Raw genomic sequence first — 26,908 nt, 5'->3', positions numbered from 1 at the left:
ACAATCTCCATAGACTGTGCAGGGGACGCAGGACGCATGCAGTTACGCTGCGCTACAAAGCGCAGCGTAACTGCATGTTTTTACGCGACGTGCGCACATAGCCTAAAAGGTGACTGATCCCAAACTATGTATTAGACCTGATCATGACTAAGGACGATCGCGTCTGAAACGCGTAGATCGGAAGAGTTATGTTTTATTCCTTCTTCCCCTTTTTTTAACCATTATTGGAATAAAATGAAATTTTAACTTTATTTCAAATTACTATGGACGTTCTTTGCGCCGGGGATCCGCCTTTTTTTGATTGACTACTGCCTTCTTGACCCACGAGCACCGTCCGGATTTTCCTTCCTGGAATGACTACATAGTGGTCAGCTGATTCACTCTTTTTTATTAGACCCGCTAAACAGTTTTCCTATTAAAAGCACCAGCAGTCCCCAGATTCATCAGGGGAGCAAAAAAAAAACTCTTATGCGCTTAAATTGCGCCAATTTCAACCATACAATATGGTCACCGCTTGCTGGGCACCTCCAACAGTCCTCAGTTCATCTTTAAGTGCATAAGGGGTTTTTTGCTCCCCTGATGAATCTGCCCAGAAGAAACGCATCGGGAGCATTTATACCATCTTTTGTCCCGTCCCTGAGCGGGACTCTATGATTTTGGGAACTCCTGCTGGGATCACAGCTATACACACACGGGTGAGAGCGATCCTTTACTATATAATGCAATGAGCGACTGACAAGTATCATTTCTACGAAGGCAGCTCTCCTCAGTGTGTTACTTATATATACTGGCCCTGTATCTAGTTATACATTCACCTGATGGGCGGTTCCCATAGGTCTATGAAACTTTATGTCTCTTTATTATTAATTTGAGATTATTGGAGTCTTTTGGTCCTAGAATAGGACAACTGCTGGTCCTTTAATAGGACAACTGTTTAGCGGGTCTAATACATAGTTTGGGGTCAGTCCCCTTTTATTGTGCCACAGCATACACTTGGACCCATTTGAGCTTGGTGGTCAATGTTCGTTTAGTGTGGCTTTTTAGAAATGGACCTCAGTCATTTTCTTTTTTTTAAATTAATTTTTTAAAAGTTATATTTTAAGTCTTTTTTCTGCATTATACACTCTTATCTCCTCTTCCCACAATCGCGTACAAGATTTCTCCCATGCATCCCCCATACTCTGGAATGCTCTACCTCAGCATATCAGACTCTCCCCTACCGTGGAAAGCTTCAAGAGGAACCTCAAGACCCACCTCTTCAAACAAGCCTACAACCTACAATAGCAGAAAGAACAGGAATCCAGCATCAAGGAGAATGTGTAGAAGAATAAAAAAAACTTTCTTTTATTGGAATTATTCTTAAAAACAGATGTTCAATCCAGTAAGCACAGAGGCACAAGTATGGTAGCGGATTATCCAACGCGTTTCGACCAGAAGGTCTTACTCATGGCATGTGTTTTACCCCAAAATGGTCCCATATAAAGGGTGCACATTAAACGTCATGACGTTTAATGTGCACCCTTTATATGGGACCATTTTGGGGTAAAACACATGCCATGAGTAAGACCTTCTGGTCGAAACGCGTTGGATAATCAGCTACCATACTTGTGCCTCTGTGCTTACTGGATTGAACATCTGTTTTTAAGAATAATTCCAATAAAAGAAAGTTTTTTATTCTTCTACACATTCTCCTTGATGCTGGATTCCTGTTCTTTCTGATGTTGCCTTCCGCCCGGGCCAGGGCGTTCCTTGCATCAGTGTGGAGTCCGGGAGTGAAGAGGGGTGAGCTGACACACATCTTCTTGTTTATACAACCTACAATAGCCCTCAGCCCAGTACACCACCGCGCAACCAGCTCTGTCCTCACCTATTTTACCATCACCCATTCCCTATAGACTGAGCCCTCGCGGGCAGGGTCTTCTCTCCTCCTGTACCAATCTGTTATGTACTGTTGACGATTGTTGTATGTATACCCTCTTTCACTTGTAAAGCGCCATGGAATAAATGGCGCTATAATAATAAATAATAATAATAATCTGCTACTTTGATACTGGGGAGGAAGGACAGGCAGTAGACAGGGGTAGGAAGAACTAGACAAACCCGACCCACCTATTAGATATTGTTGCACCTCGCATCAAATAACAGTGCACTTCACAAACTTTACTTGCCTGTATTTCCGAAAGTATACATCAAATCTCACAACTAAAGGTCTGTATAGAATCAGCATGATAGCGCCAGTATAGCACTGGCTTTAGTTTATATAGGAAAATCCTGGTGGCTGGTTCTCTTTAAGAGGGCTTCCCCGGGCAGTTTTGTCAATAGCCACTCCGGGGCCCAGAGAACAATATTGGTCTTCACCCTTTCACCGTTATGTAGGGATCTGGCCTCTGCTGAGAAGGCCCCTGGTTTATGTATATGATGTAGCTTCTGGCCGATGGAGCGAGATGGTAGAAATAGTCATCTAACCATGATAATACCAGAGAGGGGAAAACAATAACAAGATTGGAAGGAAGGGATAGGCACATCAGAACAAATATGGTAGGAAAGCAAAGGGTTAGCTCAGTCCAAAGTCAAGTTCAGGTAGCAATCCAAGTGTCAGACATAAAGGATAAGCTAGCTGGGTCAGATATCAGGAGTAGCAATCAGGAATATGTTGTATCAGAGGCAGTAACAAAACATCTGCCAATAAATACAACTATATTCAAGTATTGTGGTCCTTTAACTTTAAAGGGAATCTGTCACTAGATTTTTGCTCCCCCATCTGAGAGCAGCATAATGTAGAGACAGAGACCCTGATTCTAGCCATGTGTCACTTACTGAGCTGTTTGCTGCCATTTTTATAAAATCAATGTTTTCTCTGCTGCAGATCTACAGAACTCATGAATATGCGGGACTACCTGCAGCATGCCAAGTAGTCCTGTAATGATAATCTCCTGCTGATTAAACAGCGATTTGATCAAAATTACACTAAGCAGCCCAGTAAGTGACACAGGATCTCTGCCCCTACATTATGCTGCTCTCAGGTAAGGTGGTGACAGAAGTGGAGTACTGGGTCAATATGCCGTCAATGAACAAGTCATTAATTTATCTGGTGACAGTGCTTCCGGAATAGGAAATGTTGCCAGCTCAGTAGTGCAGCCTCCGTCTTTCAGACGCTAACGTCATACCTCATTTTAGGGAATATAAAAAAAGTTTCTCACAGAAAATATTACTCAATGGAAACTTCCTAAAAGAAGAATACAGATTGCTACAAATAAAAAGATGATGAAACAATGTCAGCCTCGGTGGTAAACACGACCTGTAGTATGCAGCTGATACATGGAGGTGGAGGAGCTGGTGCCCGCGAGTGCCCTCATTGAGGCTATATCTGGATATTATTAAGGCAAGAGGAGGATCTGTGCCAGGCGGCATGTGCCCTATAATTTCTTTGTTTTGATGTTTCAGTACCCAGTGGAACAGAGTTACCTGCAATAAAAACAATCAGAGGTACCGACACCTACAAAATAACAGACTGAAGACCACACGTCACCACCACAACCCACGGTGGACTCTTCACCCATTTATACACACCTTCAGCTGCAATTTTTTCCCTTTAAATGCACGAATTCTGGGCTAAAAACTACTTTTGCAATTACATTTTTTGTTCAGTTTGGCTTATAAAACAGTTTGCTTCCCGGCACAGTATTGGCTGTAGAATGAGAGTGAAGAAGAATCCGTTCAGTGAGCTCATTCTGATGGGAGTATGGAAGTAATTTATCTCCTTTCAGCTAATTTAGGACCTCAAAGCACCATCTTCATGCAATTAGAAGTCAGATGAGAAGGGCTCAGAAAAAAACAGATAAAAGAGTTACAAAACTTCGGTAAGGAGCTCACGGACTGATTCTTAGGTAAGGGTATGGGTTCCACTTGTGCAAGTCTCGCAGCAGTATCAACTGGCACGGCCTGACGCTTTCCGGACAGGAGCGCGCCTCTGCTGCATAGAAATACATGCAGTCAATCCGCTCCTGTCGGAGAGTGTGCGGCCGTGCAGGGCGATGCCGATGTGAGACTCGCACAAGTCATTACCAAGTGGAATCGCACCCAAAGGGAATCGGTCACTATTTTGTTTATTATTTATTAATATGGGCATACAGGAGGCACAGAGGTGAAATTACCCATACCGGTATGCCTCCTGGATGGCTAATTTCACCTCTATGCTACCGGTATGCCTCCTGGATGGCTAATTTCACCTCTATGCTACCGGTATGCCTCCTGGATGGCTAATTTCACCTCTACACTACTGGTATGCCTCCTGGATGGCTAATTTCACCTCTATGCTACCAGTATGCCTCCTGGATGGCTAATTTCACCTCTACGCTACCGGTATGCCTCCTGGATGTCTAATTTCACCTCTATGCTACCAGTATGCCTCCTGGATGGCTAATTTCACCTCTATGCTACCGGTATGCCTCCTGGATGGCTAATTTTACCTCTATGCTACCGGTATGCCTCCTGGATGGCTAATTTCACCTCTATGCTACCAGTATGCCTCCTGGATGGCTAATTTCACCTCTATGCTACCAGTATGCCTCCTGGATGGCTAATTTCACCTCTATGCTACCAGTATGCCTCCTGGATGGCTAATTTCACTTCTATGCTACCTGTATGGTTAATTTCACTCCTATGCTAACTGTATGCTGCTTAGATAGTTAATTTCACCTTTATGCCACCTATATGCCTTCTACATGATGGGCTGTTTTGGAAAAAATCCTCTTTTACATCTACTATCTTCCGAGCTATGGGGCATGCACTGCCCGGAAGATAAACCGGCCTTCATTATCCCCAATTTTCCCTCCTCTTCTCTTTAGTATGCACATGTGATGTCAAGAGCAGGGCCGGAAATCCCGCTCCTGCGCTTTCTGCATGCCGTTTCTCCCCTAGTACTTATTTTCCCTTCCGTGGGCACAGTCTTCAATTCTGATGTGCGCAGGTACAAGGGAAGAGACGGCATACAGAAGGCGCAGGCTCGGTATTTCCGGCTGCGCTCAGACATCACAGGTGGATAAGACAGAGAAGGCAGAGGAGAAATTGGTGATAATGAAGACTGGATGCCGGCTTATCTTCCAGGCAGCACACACTCCATAGCCTGGAAGATCAAAGATATAAAAGAGGATTTTTTTGCAAAATGGCCCATCATCCAGGAGGCATACAGATATGGCTAATTTCACTTCTATGCCACCTGTATGTCCATATTAATACAAAAAAAAAAAAAACCACAAGGGTGACAGATTCCCTTTAACTCATCCTGTAGCCAAACATTAGCTAGAATGACAGAAGCTATAAAAGGCAAATGGTGCAAAATGATTAATAAAACCCAATTGCAAAAAACATAAGCATTTAAATAAAAAAAATAAATAAAAAAAAAATGAATTTATATTTATGACATTGACATGACATTGTGACATTTGGACTGTAGATCAGCCTGGAAGTGTGAAATGCACTGCAGCAAAAAAGAATGTTATTTCTTTTTTTATTTTTTTTTAAATTGTGAAAAGTTTATTCAGAGGGTCATTTATTATTCAACCCCTCAAACCACAAGAATTCTGTTTGGTTCCCCTAAAGTATTAAGAAGTATTTCAGGCACAAAGAACAATGAGCTTCACATGTTTGGATTAATTATCTCTTTTTCCAGCCTTTTCTGACTAATTAAGACCCTCCCCAAACTTGTGAACAGCACTCATACTTGGGCAACATGGGAAAGACAAAAGGAGCATTCCAAGGCCATCAGAGACTAGATCGTGGAGGGTCACAAGGCTGGCAAGGGGTACAAAACCCTTTCCAAGGAGTTGGGCCTACCTGTCTCCACTGTTGGGAGCATCATCCGGAAGTGGAAGGCTTATGGAACTACTGTTAGCCTTCCACGGCCTGGACAGCCTTTGAAAGTTTCCACCCGTGCCGAGGCCAGGCTTGTCCGAAGAGTCAAGGCTAACCCAAGGACAACAAGGAAGGAGCTCTGGGAAGATCTCATGGCAGTGGGGACATTGGTTTCAGTCAATACCATAAGTAACGTACTCCACCGCAATGGTCTCCGTTCCAGACGAGCTCGTAAGGTACCTTTACTTTCAAAGCGTCATGTCAAGGCTCGTCTACAGTTTGCTCATAATCACTTGGAGGACTCTGAGACAGACTGGTTCAAGGTTCTCTGGTCTGATGAGACCAAGATCGAGATCTTTGGTGCCAACCACACACGTGACGTTTGGAGACTGGATGGCACTGCATACGACCCCAAGAATACCATCCCTACAGTCAAGCATGGTGGTGGCAGCATCATGCTGTGGGGCTGTTTCTCAGCCAAGGGGCCTGGCCATCTGGTCCGCATCCATGGGAACGGCCTACCTGGAGATTTTGGCCAAGAACCTCCGCTCCTCCATCAAGGATCTTAAGATGGGTCGTCATTTCATCTTCCAACAAGACAACGACCCAAAGCACACAGCCAAGAAAACCAAGGCCTGGTTCAAGAGGGAAAAAATCAAGGTGTTGCAGTGGCCTAGTCAGTCTCCTGACCTTAACCCAATTGAAAACTTGTGGAAGGAGCTCAAGATTAAAGTCCACATGAAACACCCAAAGAACCTAGATAACTTGGAGAAGATCTGCATGGAGGAGTGGGCCAAGATAACTCCAGAGACCTGTGCCGGCCTGATCAGGTCTTATAAAAGACGATTATTAGCTGTAATTGCAAACAAGGGTTATTCCACAAAATATTAAACCTAGGGGTTGAATAATAATTGACCCACACTTTTATGTTGAAAATGTATTAAAATTTAACTGAGCAACATAACTTGTTGGTTTGAAAGATTTATGCATCTGTTAATAAATCCTGCTCTTGTTTGAAGTTTGCAGGCTCTAACTTATTTGCATCTTATCAAACCTGCTAAATCTGCAGGGGGTTGAATACTACTTGTAGGCACTGATATATATATATATATATATATATATATATATATATATATATATATATATATATATATATGTATATATTCTCCTTAGTGGAACAGGAACCATGCTCTATGGGACTCAGTATTGAATGGATATAAGGTGCTCAAACTCCATTCATTGTCCATGGAGCGGCCATAAATATCAGTGATGACTTTTTGGACTGCTCTCAGCCATGTCCCCCTTTCTAGACAATTTTCAAAAAATGGCTTGTGAAGTAGAAAAAGGGCCAGCGTTATTAAAAGCATAAGCCAAAGTTTGTCCCAAAATATGGGTGTGAAGTAAACCACATTGCTTAGTGACATAATAAATTGCTGTGGATTTGGGGAATTCTCAGATTTTGTTATGAAGTTTTTATTTTGTTTTATTTTTTTTTCTATTTTATTTCTTTTTCTTTTAACGGTTTGGGTTTGTTTTTTTTTTGCAAAAAAATTAGTGATACAAACCGGGCAAAAAGGCCCACAAAAAAACATTATTTTCTTGTATAAAGAGCTTTCTTTCCCTATAAAGGATAGGTCATCAATGTTTAAGTAGTGGACAACCTCTTAATTATAGTAAATATCTCCTATTGCTTTGTGAATATAGCTCCAATATACATCTTCATGGTAGCAGACTACATGTAAACAGTGTGTAGACTGATTATGACTCAAATTGTCCCCTACTTCTTACTTACCAAGGTTGTGCTAGTGAGAATTAAAGGGAATCTGTCAGTAGGTTTTTACCACCTAATCTGAAAGCAGCATAACGTAGGGTCAGAGATCCTGATTCCAGCGTTGTGTCACTTACTGGGCTACTTAGTGTAGTTTTGATAAAATCACTGTTTCATCAGCAGGAGATCATCATTACAGGACTCAGGTAGTCCAGCATATTCATGAGCTCTGTATAACTGCTAGATCTGCAGCAGAGAAAACATTGATTTGATAAAAAATGACAACAAACAGCTCAGTAAGTGACACATCGCTGGAATCAGGGTCTCTGTCTCTACATTATGCTGCTCTCAGATGGGGGGGGGGGAAACAAAAACCTGGTGACAGATTCCCTTTAAGCCCCACATACACATTGGCAGAAACATTCTTCAGCCAATTGTTCATCCGGCAGCCGTCTCTCCCATACACCGGGCCGAGCATTTCTCTATGAGAAAGCCACCGCCATACATCTCTGCCAACGTCTTATCTCCAGGAGAACAAAGGTTGACAATCCGTAGTCGGACACGCCCAATCAACACCTCTTGTCCGGTGCCACCATACACTTACTTAGCGTCGGCTGAATTGGTCGATAACTTCAGGTGTGGCAGACATTAGTCTAGTGTGTATGGGGGGCTATAAGGAACCGTAGAGTATGATTGGAGGAGCAGATTTCTCGCCATTAATTTACTGTCTGTTATCATAGAAACATGTTTGTACACAATCTATAGATACAATGCAATATATTTTTACCCCAGTTACTTAATTTTGGAGGCACTAGAAATTAAACAATTAAATCGGCACGGGTGAACAAAACTTTGAAACAATGACGGCTGATATAAGATAACTGCTTGTGAGGTTTTATGTTTGCAATTTTCCCTTTTTTTTGACCGGGGTAACAAAGTCCCTCCCTTAGTACACAATGTAGCATAGCTGGACTGGACACACAATGGTGATAAAGGTCTCTTTGCATTACTGTACATTGTACATCTGCTGGTATTATGGTCTATATTCCATGCTCTGGGTCAGATAAGACGAGGATTGATAGCAGCGCTCAGCTTCATAATCGCATTACAGAGATCACTTTATTATAGGCATACATAATGTATTCCGTATCTGTAAACATTTCCTGCACGCCCGGCAATGTATGTGGTCACACCCAGGGCTGAGGAGCAAATCATTTCTTCATTCATAAACTGAAAGTTGCTTAAAGAGCAGAAACCAGCAGGATTTTGCAATATGAAGTAAAGGCAGGGCCATACAGGCATTAGGATGCTGATTCCAGGCATACCTGTTGTAGAAAAATCCGATGCTTGGTTGATTCAATATCTTTAATCAAAGTTTTAGAAATGCCCTGCACTTTGATTGACGAGCGCACTGGGGGTGGGCCTTTGTGGGTCGGGTCCTCTGCATTTATTCCTTCTATGTCCTCCTGGCTTGCCCCCTTTTCTTTTTTTGAATATCGCGCCGTGCCGCCACTGCTGTTATTGGCGTCATGTGTACATTGCCACAGGAATTAGGTCTTCATTAAAATGGCGCCGGAGTCAGTTATCTCTGGCGCCATTTTATTGAAGACACTGTGTTGAAGACGATGAGCGAGCGGCATCAGTGAATGCACAGGTTTTTTTTTTTATTTATTTTTTTTTTAACACCTCAGCACGTGTCCCTGCTACTCAGTGTTCACCGCAATGTCTTCAATAAAATGGCGCTGGAGATTGCAGACTCCAGCGCCATTTTAATGAAGACATAATTCCTGTGGTAATGCGCAGGTGCCTCCAACAACAGTAATGGCAGCGCGGTTTAGTATACAAAGAAAAGAGGGCAAACCAGGAAGGCGACGGAGGAGGAAGAAACGCCGAGGACCCGACCCACAAAGGCCCAGCCCCCGTTGCACCCATCAAAGTGCAGTGCATTTCGGCACCTTTGATTAAAGATATTTCTACAACAGGTATGCATGGATTCAGCATCACACTGCCTGTATGGCACTGCCTTTACCTCATAAATTAAAATCCTGGTGGCTGGACCTCTTTAAAGGGCATGTGCACATACTGAGTTTTTGATGCAGAAATTTTCTGCAAAACAAAATAAAAAAAATGCATGGGATTTTGGTGCATTCTTTTCCATGAGGTTGTTAGTGAAATCAATGGCTGGAAAGGCTTAAAAAAAACAAAACAAACAAAAAAAAACACACACACACAAAAGCACATCAACAATTGATATGCTGCAGATTTTTTCTGCACCCAAAACTGCAAGGAAAAAAAAAAAAAAAAAAAAAGCAGTAACGCGCACACAGCATTTCTGCATTCTCATAGACATTGCTGGGATAAGGATAGACATGCAGATTTGGGCGCAACACATTGCACAATTAAGGCTATGTGCGCACGCTGCGTTTTTTTGATGCTGCATTTTTGGCCGCTAAAAACGCACCCGCGGCAAAAAACGCATCGGTAAAAGCACATGCGTTTTTACCACGTTTTGGGTTGCGTTTTGATATCTGAGTTTTTCCAATGCATTGCATGGGGGAAAAACGCAGGAAAGAATTGACATGTCCATTTTTTTATTTTTTTTTAAGCTCAAAGACGCAGCTTAAAAAAAAAAAAAAAAAAAAGTTGTGTGCGGACAGCAAAAATGAAAACTAATAGACTTTGCTGGGGAAGAAAAGTCATGCAGTTTTGGAGCCCAAAAAGGCACCCGAAACATGCGCAAAAACGCAGCAAAAAACGCACTGTGCGCACATAGCCTAACTGCACAATAAACTGCATTAAAAAACCTCAGCCTGCGCATAAGGCTTTATAAGGATCACAACAAAGAACACAAAATTACCTCAATTTTTCTCATTACTAGAAGTCCATCAATGACTTTACCTGAAAACAAAGGGAAAAAAAAATTATTAACTTACCCCAGAGTCTAACGTCCTTATTATAAAACACACCCTAAGTTTAGACAGAAAAATATACAGTGGAATCTTGGTTTACGAGAACAATCCGTTCTGGGACTGTGCTTGTAAACCAAGTTACTCGTTCAGCAAAGCAAGATTTCCCATAGGAAATAATGGAAGCTCAGACACTATGTTCCACAACTTGTGCAATGTCCCATCCTGGTCCCCTATTGTGCCATTCCACACATGCACAAACATACACAAACACACACACACACACACACACACACACATTATTCTCCCCTTATCTTCTGTTCCATCGCCGGCCTCCTGGTTCTTGTAGTTCGTCGGTACAGGATGTGTATCGGCAACCATCACGACGAGGGAGGAACTTCCGCTGTCAGAGCGCTGACGTCAAAGGCAGGAGCCGCTCGCCTCTGATTGGTCAGCGCTCTGTCTTTGAGTAGCGGCTCACAGCAGAAGTTCCTCCATTGTCACGGTGGTTACCCGATACACATCCTGTACCGGTAAGGTGAGCAGAATGTGTGTGTGTGTGTGTGTGTGGACTGTAAGAGCGGGTCAGAGCACGGTGGATGTACGGAACCGGAAGTGTGTGCGGTGAGTATTTGCTCGTACGGCAAGGCTTGCTTGTAAATGGAGTTACAAATTTACAGAAAGCTTTTCTTATTAAGCGAAATACTCGCTAACTGGGTTACTCGTTAAGCGAGGTTCCACTGTATTTCCTACTAAATAATATTTCCCTAGTGGTGTAAAGAAGACTGCAATTTACCAGAGTTTGACATCAAGAGCAGTGGTGTGGCCCGCAATCATGTACTACTGACTTTTTTTTGAGTAATATCATAGAGTCACAGGGGTATTCTGCAGGTTATGCCACTACTGGGACCTATGCCTGCTTGTCCGCAACCGGGACACCCTCAACCTTCTAGGTCCTGACTGGTACTCCAGTCACGAGGTATAATAGAAAGGTGGTTATTCAAGCCATCGTCTCTCTTTATCCACTTCTATAGGAGACATTGTGTTTTTCAAAAATAAAACACTGTCTTACACTTTTGTTTTTGCCCAGAAAAAAGCGCTAGGGCTTGTTTTCAGATCGGTCTTATTCTTGGGGAAATACGGTTGGGGGTAAGTTTACCCCCAAAAACAAGCAGACCCCCCACTCCCAGGAGACTCATATTTACCAGACCCCGGATGTCTGTGTGGCTTCCAGGTCCTACTTCGATCTTTGGCTCCCAGCAGGTATGCTTCACAGCGGTCCTTCCCTGCTCCTGGCTGACACACTCGCATACATGAGATCGGACACACACAGTCACTTATCACATCTGGTGATACCAATTGCTTCCAGCCAGCAGGGGAAGATGGGATGCAGTGCAGCGCGAGGACCTGTGGTGGAATGCATGTATGTGTTCCACCATAGGTCCTCTATGAGTTCCCCTGCACTGCGTTCCAGTATTCTCTGCCAGCCAGAAGCAATCGGTATCGCCATGTGTACGTGCAATCTAGTATGTGATTGTGTGCAATCTGATGTATGATTGTGTGCGGGTGTGCGATCTGATGTGTGACTGTGTGTGTGCGATCGGATGTGTGATTGATCTGATGTGTGACTGTGTGTGTGTGCGATCGGATGTGTGTAAGATCTGATATGTGTGGGAGTGTGTGATCTGATGTCTGTGGGTGTACGTTCCACCGCAGGTCCTCCTGTTCGGGGGTCTGGTCTATATGATCGCAGGGTCTTCTTTCATCTCTCTTTGGGGGGGGTTATCTGCTTTCTATAATGAAGTATCCTGCAGTAGTCTAACTTTACCTGGATGGACACCTCATTATTGATCCTCGACTAGGGCTTATTTTCAGGATAGGGCTTATATTTAAAGCCTTAGTTAGAAAATGCTGAAAATTCCTGCTACGGCTTATTTTTGGAAAAACACGGTAATACATCCAAGTAAGGGGCTTATGTACCTTTACAGAAGTGAGACAAATCTAGCAAACAATGTTACTTTTAATCAATCTGACTTTTAATCCTTGCTTATACTATGGATATTTAGCCAAACCACCCCCTCGACACTTTTTTTGCTGGGTATCTTTTTGTTTTTGAAGACTCTGGTTTGTCTTGTTGCGAGGAATGTTAAAGGGAATCCAACAAATGCCCGAACCACAAGCAGCATGAATCAGGATCTAAAATACTCTAAAATTCTGCGCCACACCCGATTAACACGCAACATGGGTGACTAGTCCAAGAGGAAGGTCGTAACAGCTTCTCCCCACCCCCTTCACCTTGATTGACAGGTCTTTATACACAAGGGGAACTGTCAGTCTAGGAAAAGGGGCAAAAACAAGCCACTGAGGACCGTCCACTTGGACTAGTCATCCGAGACACAGTCCACGGTGGGCTTTTAAAAGTATGCCGTTTTAGAGAAAACCAAGTGTTTCATAGGAGCATTAAGCAGCCAGGCTCCGAGCCGCTCCTGCCCAGTATTTTCTGATCATCAGGTGCCTGATCCAGCCTATTTTGGCAGGATTAGGTGTAGATATTTATTTCTGATACTATCAGACATCTGTGACCAGATGATCGGTGCCAGCACAAGTGAAATGTGCATGCTCGGTACACGGGCACATGTTTGTGTAGAGATAACCGTGGATAAAGGTCATTGTGCGCGGAGTAAGGAAATTGGAATTAATCTGTAATGAGGCAGGAGATTAATGTTCATTTCTGCAAATACCAGGGCGCGAGACAACATAATAACAAATGCAGATAATTCACCCGCAGCCTTAAAGCCTCCGCACAGCTCGGCACGGCGGGGACCACAACAGTTGTATTGTGCAGACTTGCTGCCTTACAACCCGAGCCTTTGTTACAGATCTTAGGGGAAAAGTAATGCATTTGTGTGGTCAGGGCTATTGTGTAACCGAACACTCACCAAAAACCACATGTTTGCCATCCAGCCAATCGCACTTGGAGCAAGTGATAAAAAATTGGCAGCCGTTCGTTCCGGGGCCGCTGTTGGCCTGCAGAGGAAAACATAGGGCATGTTTACATGTATATTCACCGCACAGACATCAGTGGAAAAAAACGGATGAAGGCAGATATTAAAGAGGTACTAACCCCAAAGTCTGGAGTATCTATACTATGTATACCTACTAGTAGAAGTCACACATGGGCATGCAAAGGTTAATGCAGATTCTCCAAAATGCACCATAGGGCTCATTCATATATTTCCATGCTACATGGCCTGAGCACAGACCGGCCGCCGTTCTCCTGACCCGAGCATGACAACCTCATAGAAGTATATGAAAAAATTGCCTAAAGGTTAATGCAGACGTCCGAGCACAACCAAATGTCTTCATGAGCCCTTAGACTATTTTTTGGTTTTATACTTAAATGCATGAATTTGGTGCTAAAAATCATTTTTTTTGCAGTTGGGTTTCATCATAATTTTTGTACCATTTGCTTTCCATAACCTCTGGCTACAGAATGAGTTAACTGAGCCTCTGTCAGTGAGCTCGTCAGCAGACTGTAACTCTTATCTCTGTTTTGTTTGAGCTCCTCCCATCTGACTTATGACCACAGGCCATATTAAAGTTGAATGTGCAGACACACCAATAGCAAAACAGTGTAACATTTTTAATACGAGCCCGATTGCAAAAAAAAAAAAAGTTTTTGGCCCCAATTACATACAGGAGTATCTCAATAAATTAGAATATCATCAAAGTTAATTTCAGTAATTCAATACAAAAAGTGAAACGCAAATATTATATAGAGTCATTACACACAGAGGGCTCTATTCTTATATATTATATAAAGTCATTACACACAGAGGGTTCTATTCTTTTATATTATATATAGTCATTACACACAGAGGGATTTATTTCCATATATTATATAGAGTCATTACACACAGAGGGATCTATTCCTACATATTATATAGAGTCATTACATACAGAGGGTTCTATTCTTAAATATTATATAGAGTCATTACACACAGAGGGTTCTATTCTTTTATATTATATATAGTCATTACACACAGAGGGATTTATTTCCATATATTATATAGAGTCATTACACAGAGGGATCTATTCCTATATATTATATAGAGTTATTACACTCAGAGGGATCTATTCTTATATATTATATAAAGTCATTACACACAGAGGGATTTATTCCCTCTGTGTCATTATATAGAGTCATATTTATTTACATTCGTTTAGTCATTTACAGAGGGTTCTATTCCTATATATTATATAGAGTCATTACACACAGAGGGATCTATATATATATATATATATATATATATATATATATATATATATATATATATATATATATATATTATATAGAGTCATTACACACAGAGGGATCTATTCCTATATATTATAGAGTCATTACACACAGAGGGATCTTCATGTGTTTATTTCTATTAACGTTGATGATTATGGCTTACTGCCACTGAAATCCCAAAAGTCATTATATCAGAAAATTAGAATAATTACCAGAAAACACCTGCAAAGGCTTCTTAAGCATTTAAAATGGTCCCTTAGTCTGGTTCAGTAGGCTACACAATCATGGGGAAGACTGCTGATTTGACAGATGACCAGAAGACAGTCATTGATACACTCCACAAGGAGGGTAAGCCACAAAAGGTCATTGCTAAAGAAGCTGTGTATTCAGAGTGCTGTATCCAAGCATATTAATGGAAAGTTGAGTGGAAGGAAAAAGTGCACAAGCAACCGGGATAACCAAAGTCTTGATGAGATTGTTAAGCAAAGGTCATTCAAAAGTTTGGGTAGATTCACAAGGAGTGGACGCTGCTGGAGTCAGTGCTTCAAGAGTCACCACACACAGACGTGTCCAGGACATGGGCTACAAGTGTCGCATTCCTTGTTTCAGGCCACTCATGACCAATAGACAACGCCAGAAGCGTTTTACCTGGGCCAAGGAGAAAAAGAACTGGACTGTTGCTCTGGGGTCCAAGGTGTTGTTTTCAGATGAATGTAAATTTTGCATTTAATTTGGAAATCGCGGTCCCAGAGTCTGGAGGAAGAGTGGAGAGGCCACAATCCAAGCTGCTGAGGTCTAGTGTGAAGTCTACACAATCAGTGATGGTTTGGGGAGCCATGTCATCTGCTGGTGTAGCTCCACTGTGTTTTATCAAGACCAAAGTCAGCGCAGCCGTCTACCAGGAAATTTTAGAGCACTTCATGCTTCCCTTTTCCGACAATGATATTGGAGATGGACATTTCATTTTTCTTAAGGACTTGGCACCCGTCCACACTGCCAAAAGTACCAATACCAGGTTTACTAACCACAGTATCACTGTGCTTGATTGGCCCGCAAACTTACCTGACCTAAACCCCATAGAAAATCTGAGAGACACCATAGCCAACAATGCAGATGAGCTAAAGGCGGCTATCAAAGCAACCTGGGCTTCCATAACACCTCAGCAGTGCCACAGGCTGATCACCTCCATGCCACATTGCTGTATTGATGCAGTAATTTATGCAAAAGAAGCCCCGACCAGCGCAACTACATCGCTCGCGCGAGGGAAACCTTATGCTCAGCCCCGCGATAAGGGCACAGCAAAATGCGCCTGTGCAAGACTCCAGCAGCGTGGACGTTGACGGGGGCGGCGTCATCCATGTAAATCATGACTGTGGGACGGCGAACAGCGGCAGGAGGGGGGACAGGAGACGAATTAGAGCCCGCGCATCTGGCCAAACAAACTAATTTGCATAGGAAACGGTAAGATGTTCCTTAACAAGGTGCACCTTCCTAGAATGCAGCCCAGGAGCTGCAGAAGGTGATATTTTTGGTTTAATAGGGAAAAAACTGGTGACAGGATCCCTTTAAATGCATGTAACGGGGGCCAGAAATTTTTTATGCTAATGTGTGTGTGTAAAATATAATAAATAAAATATAATATATGATATATATATGTGTGTGTGTGTATATATTATATATATATATATATATATAAATATATATATATATATATATATATATATATATATATATATATATATATACACATATATATATACACATATACATATATATATATATATATATATATATATACCGTGTTTCCCCGAAAGTAAGACCCTGTCTTACATTAATTTTACCCCAAAAAGTCCCACCCTGTCTTACTTTCGGGGGAGGTCTTACATTAGCTGGGCCAATCAGCGCTCGAGCCGGGGGCCGGCGGTGACGTGGGGAGCAGGGGCGGCCAATTACAGCCCGAGCTGCTGGGCCAATCAGCGCTCGAGCCAGGGGCCGGCGGTGACGTGGGGAGCAGGGGCGGCCAATTACAGCCCGAGCTGCTGGGCCAATCAGCGCTCGAGGCGGGGGCTGGCGGTGACGTGGGGAGCAGGGGCGGCCAATTACAGCCCGAGCTGCTGGGCCAATCAGCGCTCGAGCCGGGGACCGGCGGTGACGTGGGGAGCAGGGGCGGCCAATTACAGCCCGAGCTGCTGGGCCAATCAGCGCTCGAGCTGGGGGCCGGCGGTGACGTGGGGAGCAGGGGCGGCCAATGAGCTGTTGAGCTGGGCGGATTGCGGGGGTTAACACGGCGAGTTAACCCCATGAGCGCTGGACCCGCCCAGCTGCACCTGAGGACACCTCTGGAGCCTGGGGACCCAATGGGGGACAGCGACGGCCCAAAAGTAAGGGCCTTACATTTCACAGCGGCCCCCCAACCCTGCCTTACATTCGGGGGAGGCCTTACATTGAAGGACCCCCCCGTAACCCCCACCCTGTCTTACTTTCGGGGGGGTCCTACTTTCGGGGAAACACGGTATATATACATACATACATACATATACATATATATATATATATATATATACACACACGTGTGTGTGTGTGTATGTATGTATATACATACATAGACACACACACATATATTATATATATATATATATATATATATATATATATATATAATTTTTATTAATTTTATATTAAAGTACCAGAGGTGGTTACTCGCTTGAATGGTGGTCTGGGTGCCATTGTACTAGCATTTCTGTCCATAGCAGGGTCCCAATCTACGGGGCTGATACCTGAGAGTAACGAACTTCAAAATCAAATTTAAAGAGGAAGGGTTTGTGCTGCTTCACATAGATCCGTGACAAGTGTAATATCTGTGAAGGCCGACCAAGCTTCTCAGTGTAATGGTATGCGGGCAGCTGTATGCGAGAGCCCCGCATTAGCACACAGTGTATATGATACCTGCCTACAGGGGCTGATTGCTTTCCTTGTACGCAGCGGGCGGCCCAGAAACTAAAGAGAGCCCCTCGCTGTGAGCCAAAATAACGCTCTTTGTCTTCAGGCTTCAGCTAGTCTGACTATCCACTTATTTAACATAGCGGGCATTTAGGAAATGTGAGGTTTAAATCACGGCGGCGTGATTAGAAACCACCGCACTTTAGAGGGAAGCCTGAAAATAAAGCACTGGAAAAGCCGGACTGCGATCTATAGCAGGGTCTCCAAGTGATATCGAAAGGCTGAAATATTGGGTAGCAAAGGAGGGTGGTTGAGGCTTGATGGGTGTCCAAGCCACCATCATGGATGAAACAAGAAGTATCCAGGAATACATCAGAAAAATGGCACCAAAAGATGAGATGCTGAGGGAGAGCCTAAGGCTACTTTCACACATCCGGTATGAGCCGTGCGGCTCAATCCGGCTGTGAAACCTATGCAACGGATGCGGTGAAAACACCGCATCCTTTGCATAAGTTTTTACATGCGGCCAGTCCGTTTTTTTCCGGTTGCGGCATGCTACTGAGCATGCGCAGTGGAAAAAACCGCATGCGGCGGCCGGATGCGTTTTTTTTTCCGCATCGCGCCGCATCCGGTGTCCATAGCCATGCATTGAAAATGCGACGCAGCGGCCGAATGCGGCGCGATGCGGTTATTTTGGCCGGAGCAAAAAACGTTGCAGGGAACGTTCTATCCGGCCGCGGCATCGGCTAAATCTGCCGCATGCGGCAAAAACCGGACCCAACGCAAGCCCCTGCGGCACAATACGGCACTAATGCAAGTCTATGCAAAAAAACCCGCAACCGGCGGCAAAAAAAAACGGTTGCGGTTTTTCTGCAGAGCGCCGTATTGTGCCGCAGAGCAAATACCGGATGTGTGAAAGTAGCCTAAGACAGCAACAACAATAGTCCGGGAAGGAAGAGCGAGAACATGAAGTGCCATGGCAAGACAAGCCGCTGCATGGGATGTACCATAGACAGATAATGGAGGTGGCTGACATGAAGAAATCCTACCAATGGCTGGAGAAAGCTGGACTCCAGGACAGCACAGAGGCACTAATCATAGCAGCACAAGAGCAGGCGCTAAGTACCAGATCCATAGAAGCAGGGATCTACCACACAAGACAAGACCCAAGATGCAGACTATGTAAAGAAACCACGGAAACAATCCAACATATAGTGGCAGGATGCAAAATGCAAGCAGGAACAGCGTACACCGAACGCCACAACCAAGTAGCGGGAATTGTATACAGGAATATCTGTACAGCGTATGGGCTAAGTCCCCCTACATCCAGGTGGGAGACCCCAGAAAGAAGGGAATTTTGTTTACTTACCGTAAATTCCTTTTCTTCTAGCTCCAATTGGGAGACCCAGACAATTGGGGTGTATAGCTATGCCTCCGGAGGCCACACAAAGTATTACACTAAAAGTGTAAAGCCCCTCCCCTTCTGCCTATACACCCCCCGTGCTCACGGGCTCCTCAGTTTTGGTGCAAAAGCAAGAAGGAGGAAAAAATTATAATTGGTTTAAAGTAACTTCAATCCGAAGGAATATCGGAGAACTGAAACCATTCAACATGAACAACATGTGTACACAAAAAACAGGGGCGGGTGCTGGGTCTCCCAATTGGAGCTAGAAGAAAAGGAATTTACGGTAAGTAAACAAAATTCCCTTCTTCTTTGTCGCTCCATTGGGAGACCCAGACAATTGGGACGTCCAAAAGCAGTCCCTGGGTGGGTAAATACCTCATAATAGAGCCGTAACCGGCTCCGTCCTACAGGTGGGCAACCGCCGCCTGAAGGACTCGCCTACCTAGGCTGGCATCTGCCGAAGCATAGGTATGCACCTGATAGTGTTTCGTGAAAGTGTGCAGGCTCGACCAGGTAGCCGCCTGACACACCTGCTGAGCCGTAGCCTGGTGCCGCAAAGCCCAGGACGCTCCCACGGCCCTGGTAGAATGGGCCTTCAGCCCTGCGGGAACCGGAAGCCCGGAGGAACGATAAGCCTCGAGAATTGGTTCCTTGATCCACCGAGCCAGGGTTGACTTGGAAGCTTGTGTCCCTTTACGCTGGCCAGCGACAAGGACAAAGAGTGCATCCGAGCGGCGCAGAGGCGCCGTACGAGAAATGTAGAATCTGAGTGCTCTCACCAGATCTAACAAGTGCAAATCCTTTTCACATTGGTGAACTGGATGAGGACAAAAAGAGGGTAAGGAGATATCCTGATTGAGATGAAAGGGGGATACCACCTTCGGGAGAAATTCCGGAACCGGACGCAGCACCACCTTGTCCTGGTGAAACACCAGGAAGGGGGCTTTGCATGACAGCGCTGCTAGCTCAGACACTCTCCGAAGCGAAGTGACTGCTACCAGGAAAACCACTTTCTGCGAAAGGCGTGAGAGAGAGATATCCCTCATTGGCTCGAACGGTGGTTTCTGAAGAACCATCAGCACCCTGTTCAGATCCCAGGGTTCTAACGGGCGCTTGTAAGGAGGTACGATGTGACAAACCCCCTGCAGGAACGTGCGAACCTGTGGAAGTCTGGCTAGGCGCTTCTGAAAAAAGACAGAGAGCGCAGAGACTTGTCCCTTAAGGGAGCCTAGTGACAAACCCTTTTCTAATCCGGATTGAAGGAAGGACAGAAAAGTGGGCAAGGTAAACGGCCAGGGAGAAACACCCTGAGCAGAGCACCACGACAGGAATATTTTCCACGTCCTGTGGTAGATCTTGGCGGACGTTGGTTTCCTAGCCTGTCTCATGGTGGCAATGACCTCTTGAGATAATCCTGAAGACGCTAGGATCCAGGACTCAATGGCCACACAGTCAGGTTCAGGGCCGCAGAATTCAGATGGAAAAACGGCCCTTGAGACAGCAAGTCTGGTCGGTCTGGTAGTACCCACGGTTGGCCGACCGTGAGATGCCACAGATCCGGGTACCACGACCTCCTCGGCCAGTCTGGAGCGACGAGGATGGCGCGGCGGCAGTCGGCCCTGATCTTGCGTAACACTCTGGGCAACAGTGCCAGTGGAGGAAACACATAAGGGAGTTGAAACTGCGACCAATCCTGAACTAAGGCGTCTGCCGCCAGAGCTCTGTGATCTTGAGACCGTGCCATGAACGTCGGGACCTTGTTGTTGTGCCGGGACGCCATTAGGTCGACATCCGGCATGCCCCAGCGGCAACAGATCTCCTGAAACACGTCCGGGTGAAGGGACCATTCCCCTGCATCCATGCCCTGGCGACTGAGAAAGTCTGCTTCCCAGTTTTCTACGCCCGGGATGTGAACTGCGGATATGGTCGAGGCGGTGGCTTCCACCCACAGCAGAATCCGCCGAACTTCCTGGAAGGCTTGCCGACTGCGTGTCCCGCCTTGGTGATTGATGTATGCCACCGCTGTGGAGTTGTCCGACTGAATTCGGATCTGTTTGCCTTCCAGCCACGGCTGGAACGCTTTTAGGGCAAGATACACTGCCCTTATCTCCAGAACATTGATCTGAAGGGAGGACTCTGTCTGAGTCCAAGTCCCCTGAGCCCTGTGGTGGAGAAAGACCGCTCCCCACCCTGACAGGCTCGCGTCCGTCGTGACCACAGCCCAGGATGGGGGCAGGAAGGATTTCCCCTCCGACAGAGAAGTGGGAAGAAGCCACCACTGAAGGGAAGCTTTGGCTGCCCGAGAAAGGGAGACGTTCCTGTCGAGGGACGTCGACTTCCTGTCCCATTTGCGGAGAATGTCCCATTGAAGTGGGCGCAGATGAAACTGCGCAAAAGGAACTGCCTCCATTGCTGCCACCATCTTCCCTAGGAAGTGCATGAGGCGCCTCAGGGGGTGTGACTGACCATGAAGGAGAGATTGCACCCCTGTCTGTAGTGAATGCTGTTTGTTCAGCGGAAGCTTCACTATCGCTGAGAGAGTATGAAACTCCATGCCAAGATATGTCAGTGATTGGGCCGGTGTCAGATTTGACTTTGGAAAATTGATGATCCACCCGAAACTCTGGAGAGTTTCCAGAGCAATGTTCAGGCTGTGTTGGCATGCCCCTTGAGAGGGTGCCTTGACAAGTAGATCGTCTAAGTAAGGGATCACCGAGTGTCCCTGAGAGTGTAGGATTGCCACCACTGTTGCCATGACCTTGGTGAAGACCCGTGGGGCTGTTGCCAGGCCAAAAGGTAGTGCCACGAACTGAAGGTGTTCGTCCCCTATGGCGAAGCGCAGGAAGCGCTGATGCTCTGGCGCAATCGGTAAGTGGAGATAAGCATCTTTGATGTCTATTGATGCCAGGAAATCTCCTTGGGACATTGAGGCGATGACGGAGCGGAGCGATTCCATCCGGAACCGCCTGGTTTTCACATGCTTGTTGAGCAGCTTTAGGTCCAGAACGGGACGGAAGGATCCGTCCTTTTTTGGCACCACGAACAAGTTGGAGTAAAAACCGTGACCCCGTTGCTGAAGAGGAACCGGGATCACCACTCCTTCCTCCTTCAGGGTGCCCACCGCCTGCATAAGAGCCTCGGCTCTGTCGGGGGGTGGAGATGTTCTGAAGAAACGAGTCGGAGGACGAGAGTTGAACTCTATCCTGTAACCGTGAGATAGAATGTCTCTCACCCATCGGTCTTTTACTTGTGGCAGCCAGGCGTCGCAAAAGCGGAAGAGCCTGCCACCGACCGAGGATGCGGTTTGAGGGGGCCGAAAGTCATGAGGAGGCCGCTTTGGGAGCGGTACCTCCGGCGGTCTTCTTAGGACGTGACTTAGACCGCCATGCATCGGAGTTCCTCTGATCTTTCTGAGGCCTTTTGGACGAGGAAAATTGAGATCTGGCCGCGGTCCGAAAGGACCGAAACCTCGATTGTACCTTCCGTGGTTGAGGTCTGTTTGGTTTGGACTGGGGTAAGGATGAATCCTTTCCCTTGGATTGTTTAATGATTTCATCCAATCGCTCACCAAACAAGCGGTCGCCAGCCAATGGCAAACCGGTTAAGAACTTTTTGGAAGCAGAGTCTGCCTTCCATTCACGTAGCCACATGGCCCTGCGGAGTACCACCGAGTTGGCGGATGCCACCGCCGTACGGCTCGCAGAGTCCAGGATAGCATTAATGGCGTAGGACGCAAACGCCGACGCCTGATTGGTTAAGGACACCACTTGCGGGGCAGATGTACGTGTTACTGCATTAATCTGCGCCTGACAAGCTGAGATAGCTTGGAGTGCCCATACGGCAGCGAATGCTGGGGCAAAAGACGCGCCTATAGCTTCATAGATGGATTTCAACCATAGTTCCATCTGTCTGTCAGTGGCATCTTTGAGTGAAGCCCCATCTTCCACTGCAACTATGGATCTAGCCGCCAGTCTGGAGATTGGAGGATCCACCTTAGGACACTGAGTCCAGCCCTTGACAACCTCGGGGGGGAAGGGATAACGTGTGTCCTTAAGACGCTTGGAAAAACGCTTGTCTGGACAGTCTCGGTTTTTCTGGATTGCCTCTCTGAAGTCAGAGTGATCCAGAAACATATTTAATGTACGCTTTGGAAACCTGAAACGGAATTTCTCCTGAGAAGCAGACTCCTCAATTGTAGGAGCTGGGGGAGAAATATCCAACACCTGATTGATGGTCGCTATAAGGTCATTCACTACTGCGTCACCTTCAGGCGTATCTAGGTTGAGAGCGGCTTCAGGATCAGAATCCTGATCTGATACCTCCGCTTCATCCTCCAGAGAGTCCCCCTGCTGGGACCCTGAACAGTGTGATGAGGTGGAGGGAATTTCCCAGCGACCCCGCTTGGTCGGCCTGGGACTGCGGTCCGTGTCAGAGACCTCACCCTGGGACCTATGGGATACCCCAGGGGCACTTTGCTGTTCCAATTGAGGGGGACCAGGGGTCAAGGATTGGATAGAGCCCGGGGCCTGAATCACCGGTCTGGACTGCAATGCTTCCAGTATTTTAGCAGACCATTTATCCATAGTCTCAGACAGTTTGTCAGCAAAGGCTGCAAACTCCGTCCCTGTCACCTGGACAGTGGTAGCAGGTGGATCCACCTGGGCCACCAGTCGCAGAGGCTCCGGCTGAGTAAGTGCCACAGGGGCCGAGCATTGCACACAATGAGGGTCAGTGGAACCTGCCGGTAGTACAGCTGTACATGAGGTACAAGTTGCAAAGTACGCCTGTGCTTTGGCACCCTTGCTTTTTGCAGATGACATGTTGTCTCCTCTGAGAACAACCAGGAGGGTATATAGCCAAAAATCAACAGAGCGACCGTACAGTGCAATGTATAGCTTATAAGCCTATATATATATATATATATATATATATATATATATATATATATATATATATATATATACACACTTCGGTACTCAGTGGGGCCAGCACCATAGGTGCTGCTTACCGACCGCTCAAAGCAGTTGTGTGGTCACCGGATTCCCTGCCTGGGTCTCCCTGTGTTGTCTCTCCTCTCCAGCATCTGAATCGCTGACAGGAATGGCTGCCGGTGTTCTGTGGGGAGGAGGAGATCGTGGGCGTGCCCAAGAAAAGTGCGGGAATCCAGTGCCCCACTGTACTGAGTGAGGAGGGAGGAGGATACTAATGTATGCTCCAGCCCTCCGCTGACGATCCGTGCTGCGTCCCGCCCCTTCCCTGACTGGCAGGCCTGTGGGCGGGAATAAACGACACTAGGCCGCAGAAGCCGGGGGCTAAAGTTATAAGCGCGGCCGGCAATAAGCGCTGCCGCGCGGTAGTCCCCCGGCGCACAAACACACCCAGCAGTGCTGGAAAGTGTCTGGCACAAGCGCTCCATGTCCGGCGCACTAACACACCCAGCCATGCTGGAAAGTGTCTGGCACAAGCGCTCCATGTCCGGCGCACTAACACACCCAGCAGTGCTGGAAAGTGTCTGGCCCAGGCGCTGCATGTCCGGCGCACTAACACACCCAGCCGTGCTGGAAAGTGTCTGGCACAAGCGCTCCATGTCCGGCGCACTAACACACCCAGCAGTGCTGTAATGTGTCTGGCACCAGCGCTCCATGCGCGGTCCCCACGGGGACACAGAGTACCTCATAGTAGCAGGGCCTTGTCCCTGACGATACTCAGCTCCTATCCTGCAGATTCCCAGGGGCTGCGGAGGGAGCACGGTCCCAGTGCCTAGAGACCGATCCTGGATCCCACTTCACCCAGAGCCCTAAGGGATGGGGAAGGAAAACAGCATGTGGCTCCTGCCTGTGTACCCGCAATGGGTACCTCAACCTTAACAACACCGCCGACAAAGTGGGGTGAGAAGGGAGCATGCTGGGGGCCCTGTTATGGGCCCTCTTTTCTTCCATCCGACCTGGTCAGCAGCTGCTGCCGACCAAGCTGTGGAGCTATGCGTGGATGTCTGCCTCCTTCGCACAAAGCATAAAAACTGAGGAGCCCGTGAGCACGGGGGGTGTATAGGCAGAAGGGGAGGGGCTTTACACTTTTAGTGTAATACTTTGTGTGGCCTCCGGAGGCATAGCTATACACCCCAATTGTCTGGGTCTCCCAATGGAGCGACAAAGAAAAGTGGTGGAAAATGAAAGGGCTAAAATCCTGTAGGACTTCAAGATCTAGACAGATAAGCAAGTGGTAGCTAACCAACCAGATATCGTGATAGTAGACAAGGGCCAGAAGACAGCAATGATAATAGATGAGGCAGTGCCTAATGACAGTAACATCAGAGAGAAGGAATATGAGAAGCTGGAGAAATACCAGGGCCTTAAAGAACAACTGGAGAAGATGTGGAGGGTGAAGGTAACTGATTTCAGTGGTGATAGGAGCACTTGGAGCAGTGACCCCAAAGTTGGAAAAATGGCTGCAACAGATTCCAGGAGCAACATCTGAGCTCTCTGTCCAGAAAAGCGCAGTGCTGGGAACAGCTAAGATCCTGCGCAGAACCCTCAAACTCCCAGGCCTCTGTTAGAGGACCCGAGAATGAGGAAGGTCAAATAACCACCCACAGGGGGTGAGAAGGTAGTATAAGTGTGTGTATTATATTTTATATATATGTACAGACCAAAAGTTTGGACACACCTTCTCACCTCTAGAACAACTGTTAAGAGGAGAGCAGGCCTTCATGGTAAAATAGCTGCTAGGAAACCACTGCTAAGGACAGGCAACAAGCAGAAGAGACTTGTTTGGGCTAAAGAACACAAGGAATGGACATTAGACCAGTGGAAATCTGTGCTTTGGTCTGATGAGTCCAAATTTGAGATCTTTGGATCCAACCACCGTGTCTTTGTAGAAAAGGTGAACGGATGGACTCTACATGCCTGGTTCCCACCATGAAGCATGGAGGAGGAGGTGTGATGTTGTGGGGGTGCTTTGCTGGTGACACTGTTGGGGATTTATTCAAAATTGAAGGCATACTGAACCAGCATGGCTATCACAGCATCTTGCAGCGGCGTGCTATTCCATCCGGTTTGCGTTTAGTTGGACCATCATTTATTTTTCAACAGGACAATGACCCCAAACACACCTCCAGGCTGTGTAAGGGCTATTTGACTAAAAGCCCTGTCACACACAGAGATAAATCTTTGGCAGATCTGTGGTTGCAGTGAAATCATGGACAAATTGTTCCATTTGTACACAGCCACAAACCTGGCACTGATTGTCCACAATTTCACTGCAACCACAGATCTGTTACAGATTTATCTTGGTGTGTGACAGGGCCTTAAGAAAGAAAGTGATGGGGTGCTACGCCAGATGACCTGGCCTCCACAGTCACCAGACCTGAACCCAATCGAGATGGTTTGGGGGTGAGCTGGACCGCAGAGTGAAGGCAAAAGGGCCAACAAGTGCTAAGCATCTCTGGGAACTCCTTCAAGACTGTTGGAAAACCATTTCCGGTGACTGCACACTCTTGGCATTCTCTTGATGAGCTTCAAGAGGTAAAGTAGTAATCAAAGCAAAAAGGTGGCTACTGTGAAGAACCTAGAATAAAGAGAATTTTGTTTACTTACCGTAAATTCTTTTTCTTATAGTTCCGTATTGGGAGACCCAGACCATGGGTGTATAGCTTCTGCCTCCGGAGGACACACAAAGTACTACACTCAAAAGTGTAGCTCCTCCCTCTGAGTTTATACACCCCCTGGAGAACCAGATCA

General features: G+C 46.2%; 1 protein-coding gene across 3 annotated transcripts in view; it reads right to left on the bottom strand.

The window, feature by feature from the left end:
- Positions 1-26,908, bottom strand: part of PPIH (peptidylprolyl isomerase H) — a 50,426-nt gene that overhangs the window by 9,787 nt on the left and 13,731 nt on the right. For 2 of the 3 annotated variants that reach the window (XM_075328681.1, XM_075328682.1), the window contains 2 exons: positions 13,467-13,554; positions 10,479-10,519 (listed from right to left, as the gene is read on the bottom strand). In XM_075328681.1, coding sequence (XP_075184796.1) covers positions 10,479-10,519; positions 13,467-13,554 — 129 coding nt within the window. The remainder of the gene's footprint in view (positions 1-10,478; positions 10,520-13,466; positions 13,555-26,908) is intronic. The other variant, XM_075328683.1, reaches the window with a different exon arrangement.

Source organism: Anomaloglossus baeobatrachus, chromosome 11, assembly GCF_048569485.1.
Source record: "Anomaloglossus baeobatrachus isolate aAnoBae1 chromosome 11, aAnoBae1.hap1, whole genome shotgun sequence".
Taxonomy (NCBI): Eukaryota; Metazoa; Chordata; class Amphibia; order Anura; family Aromobatidae; genus Anomaloglossus; species Anomaloglossus baeobatrachus.
The sequence above is the reverse complement of the archived record's forward strand: the minus strand, read 5'-3'. Positions and strand labels throughout refer to the sequence as shown.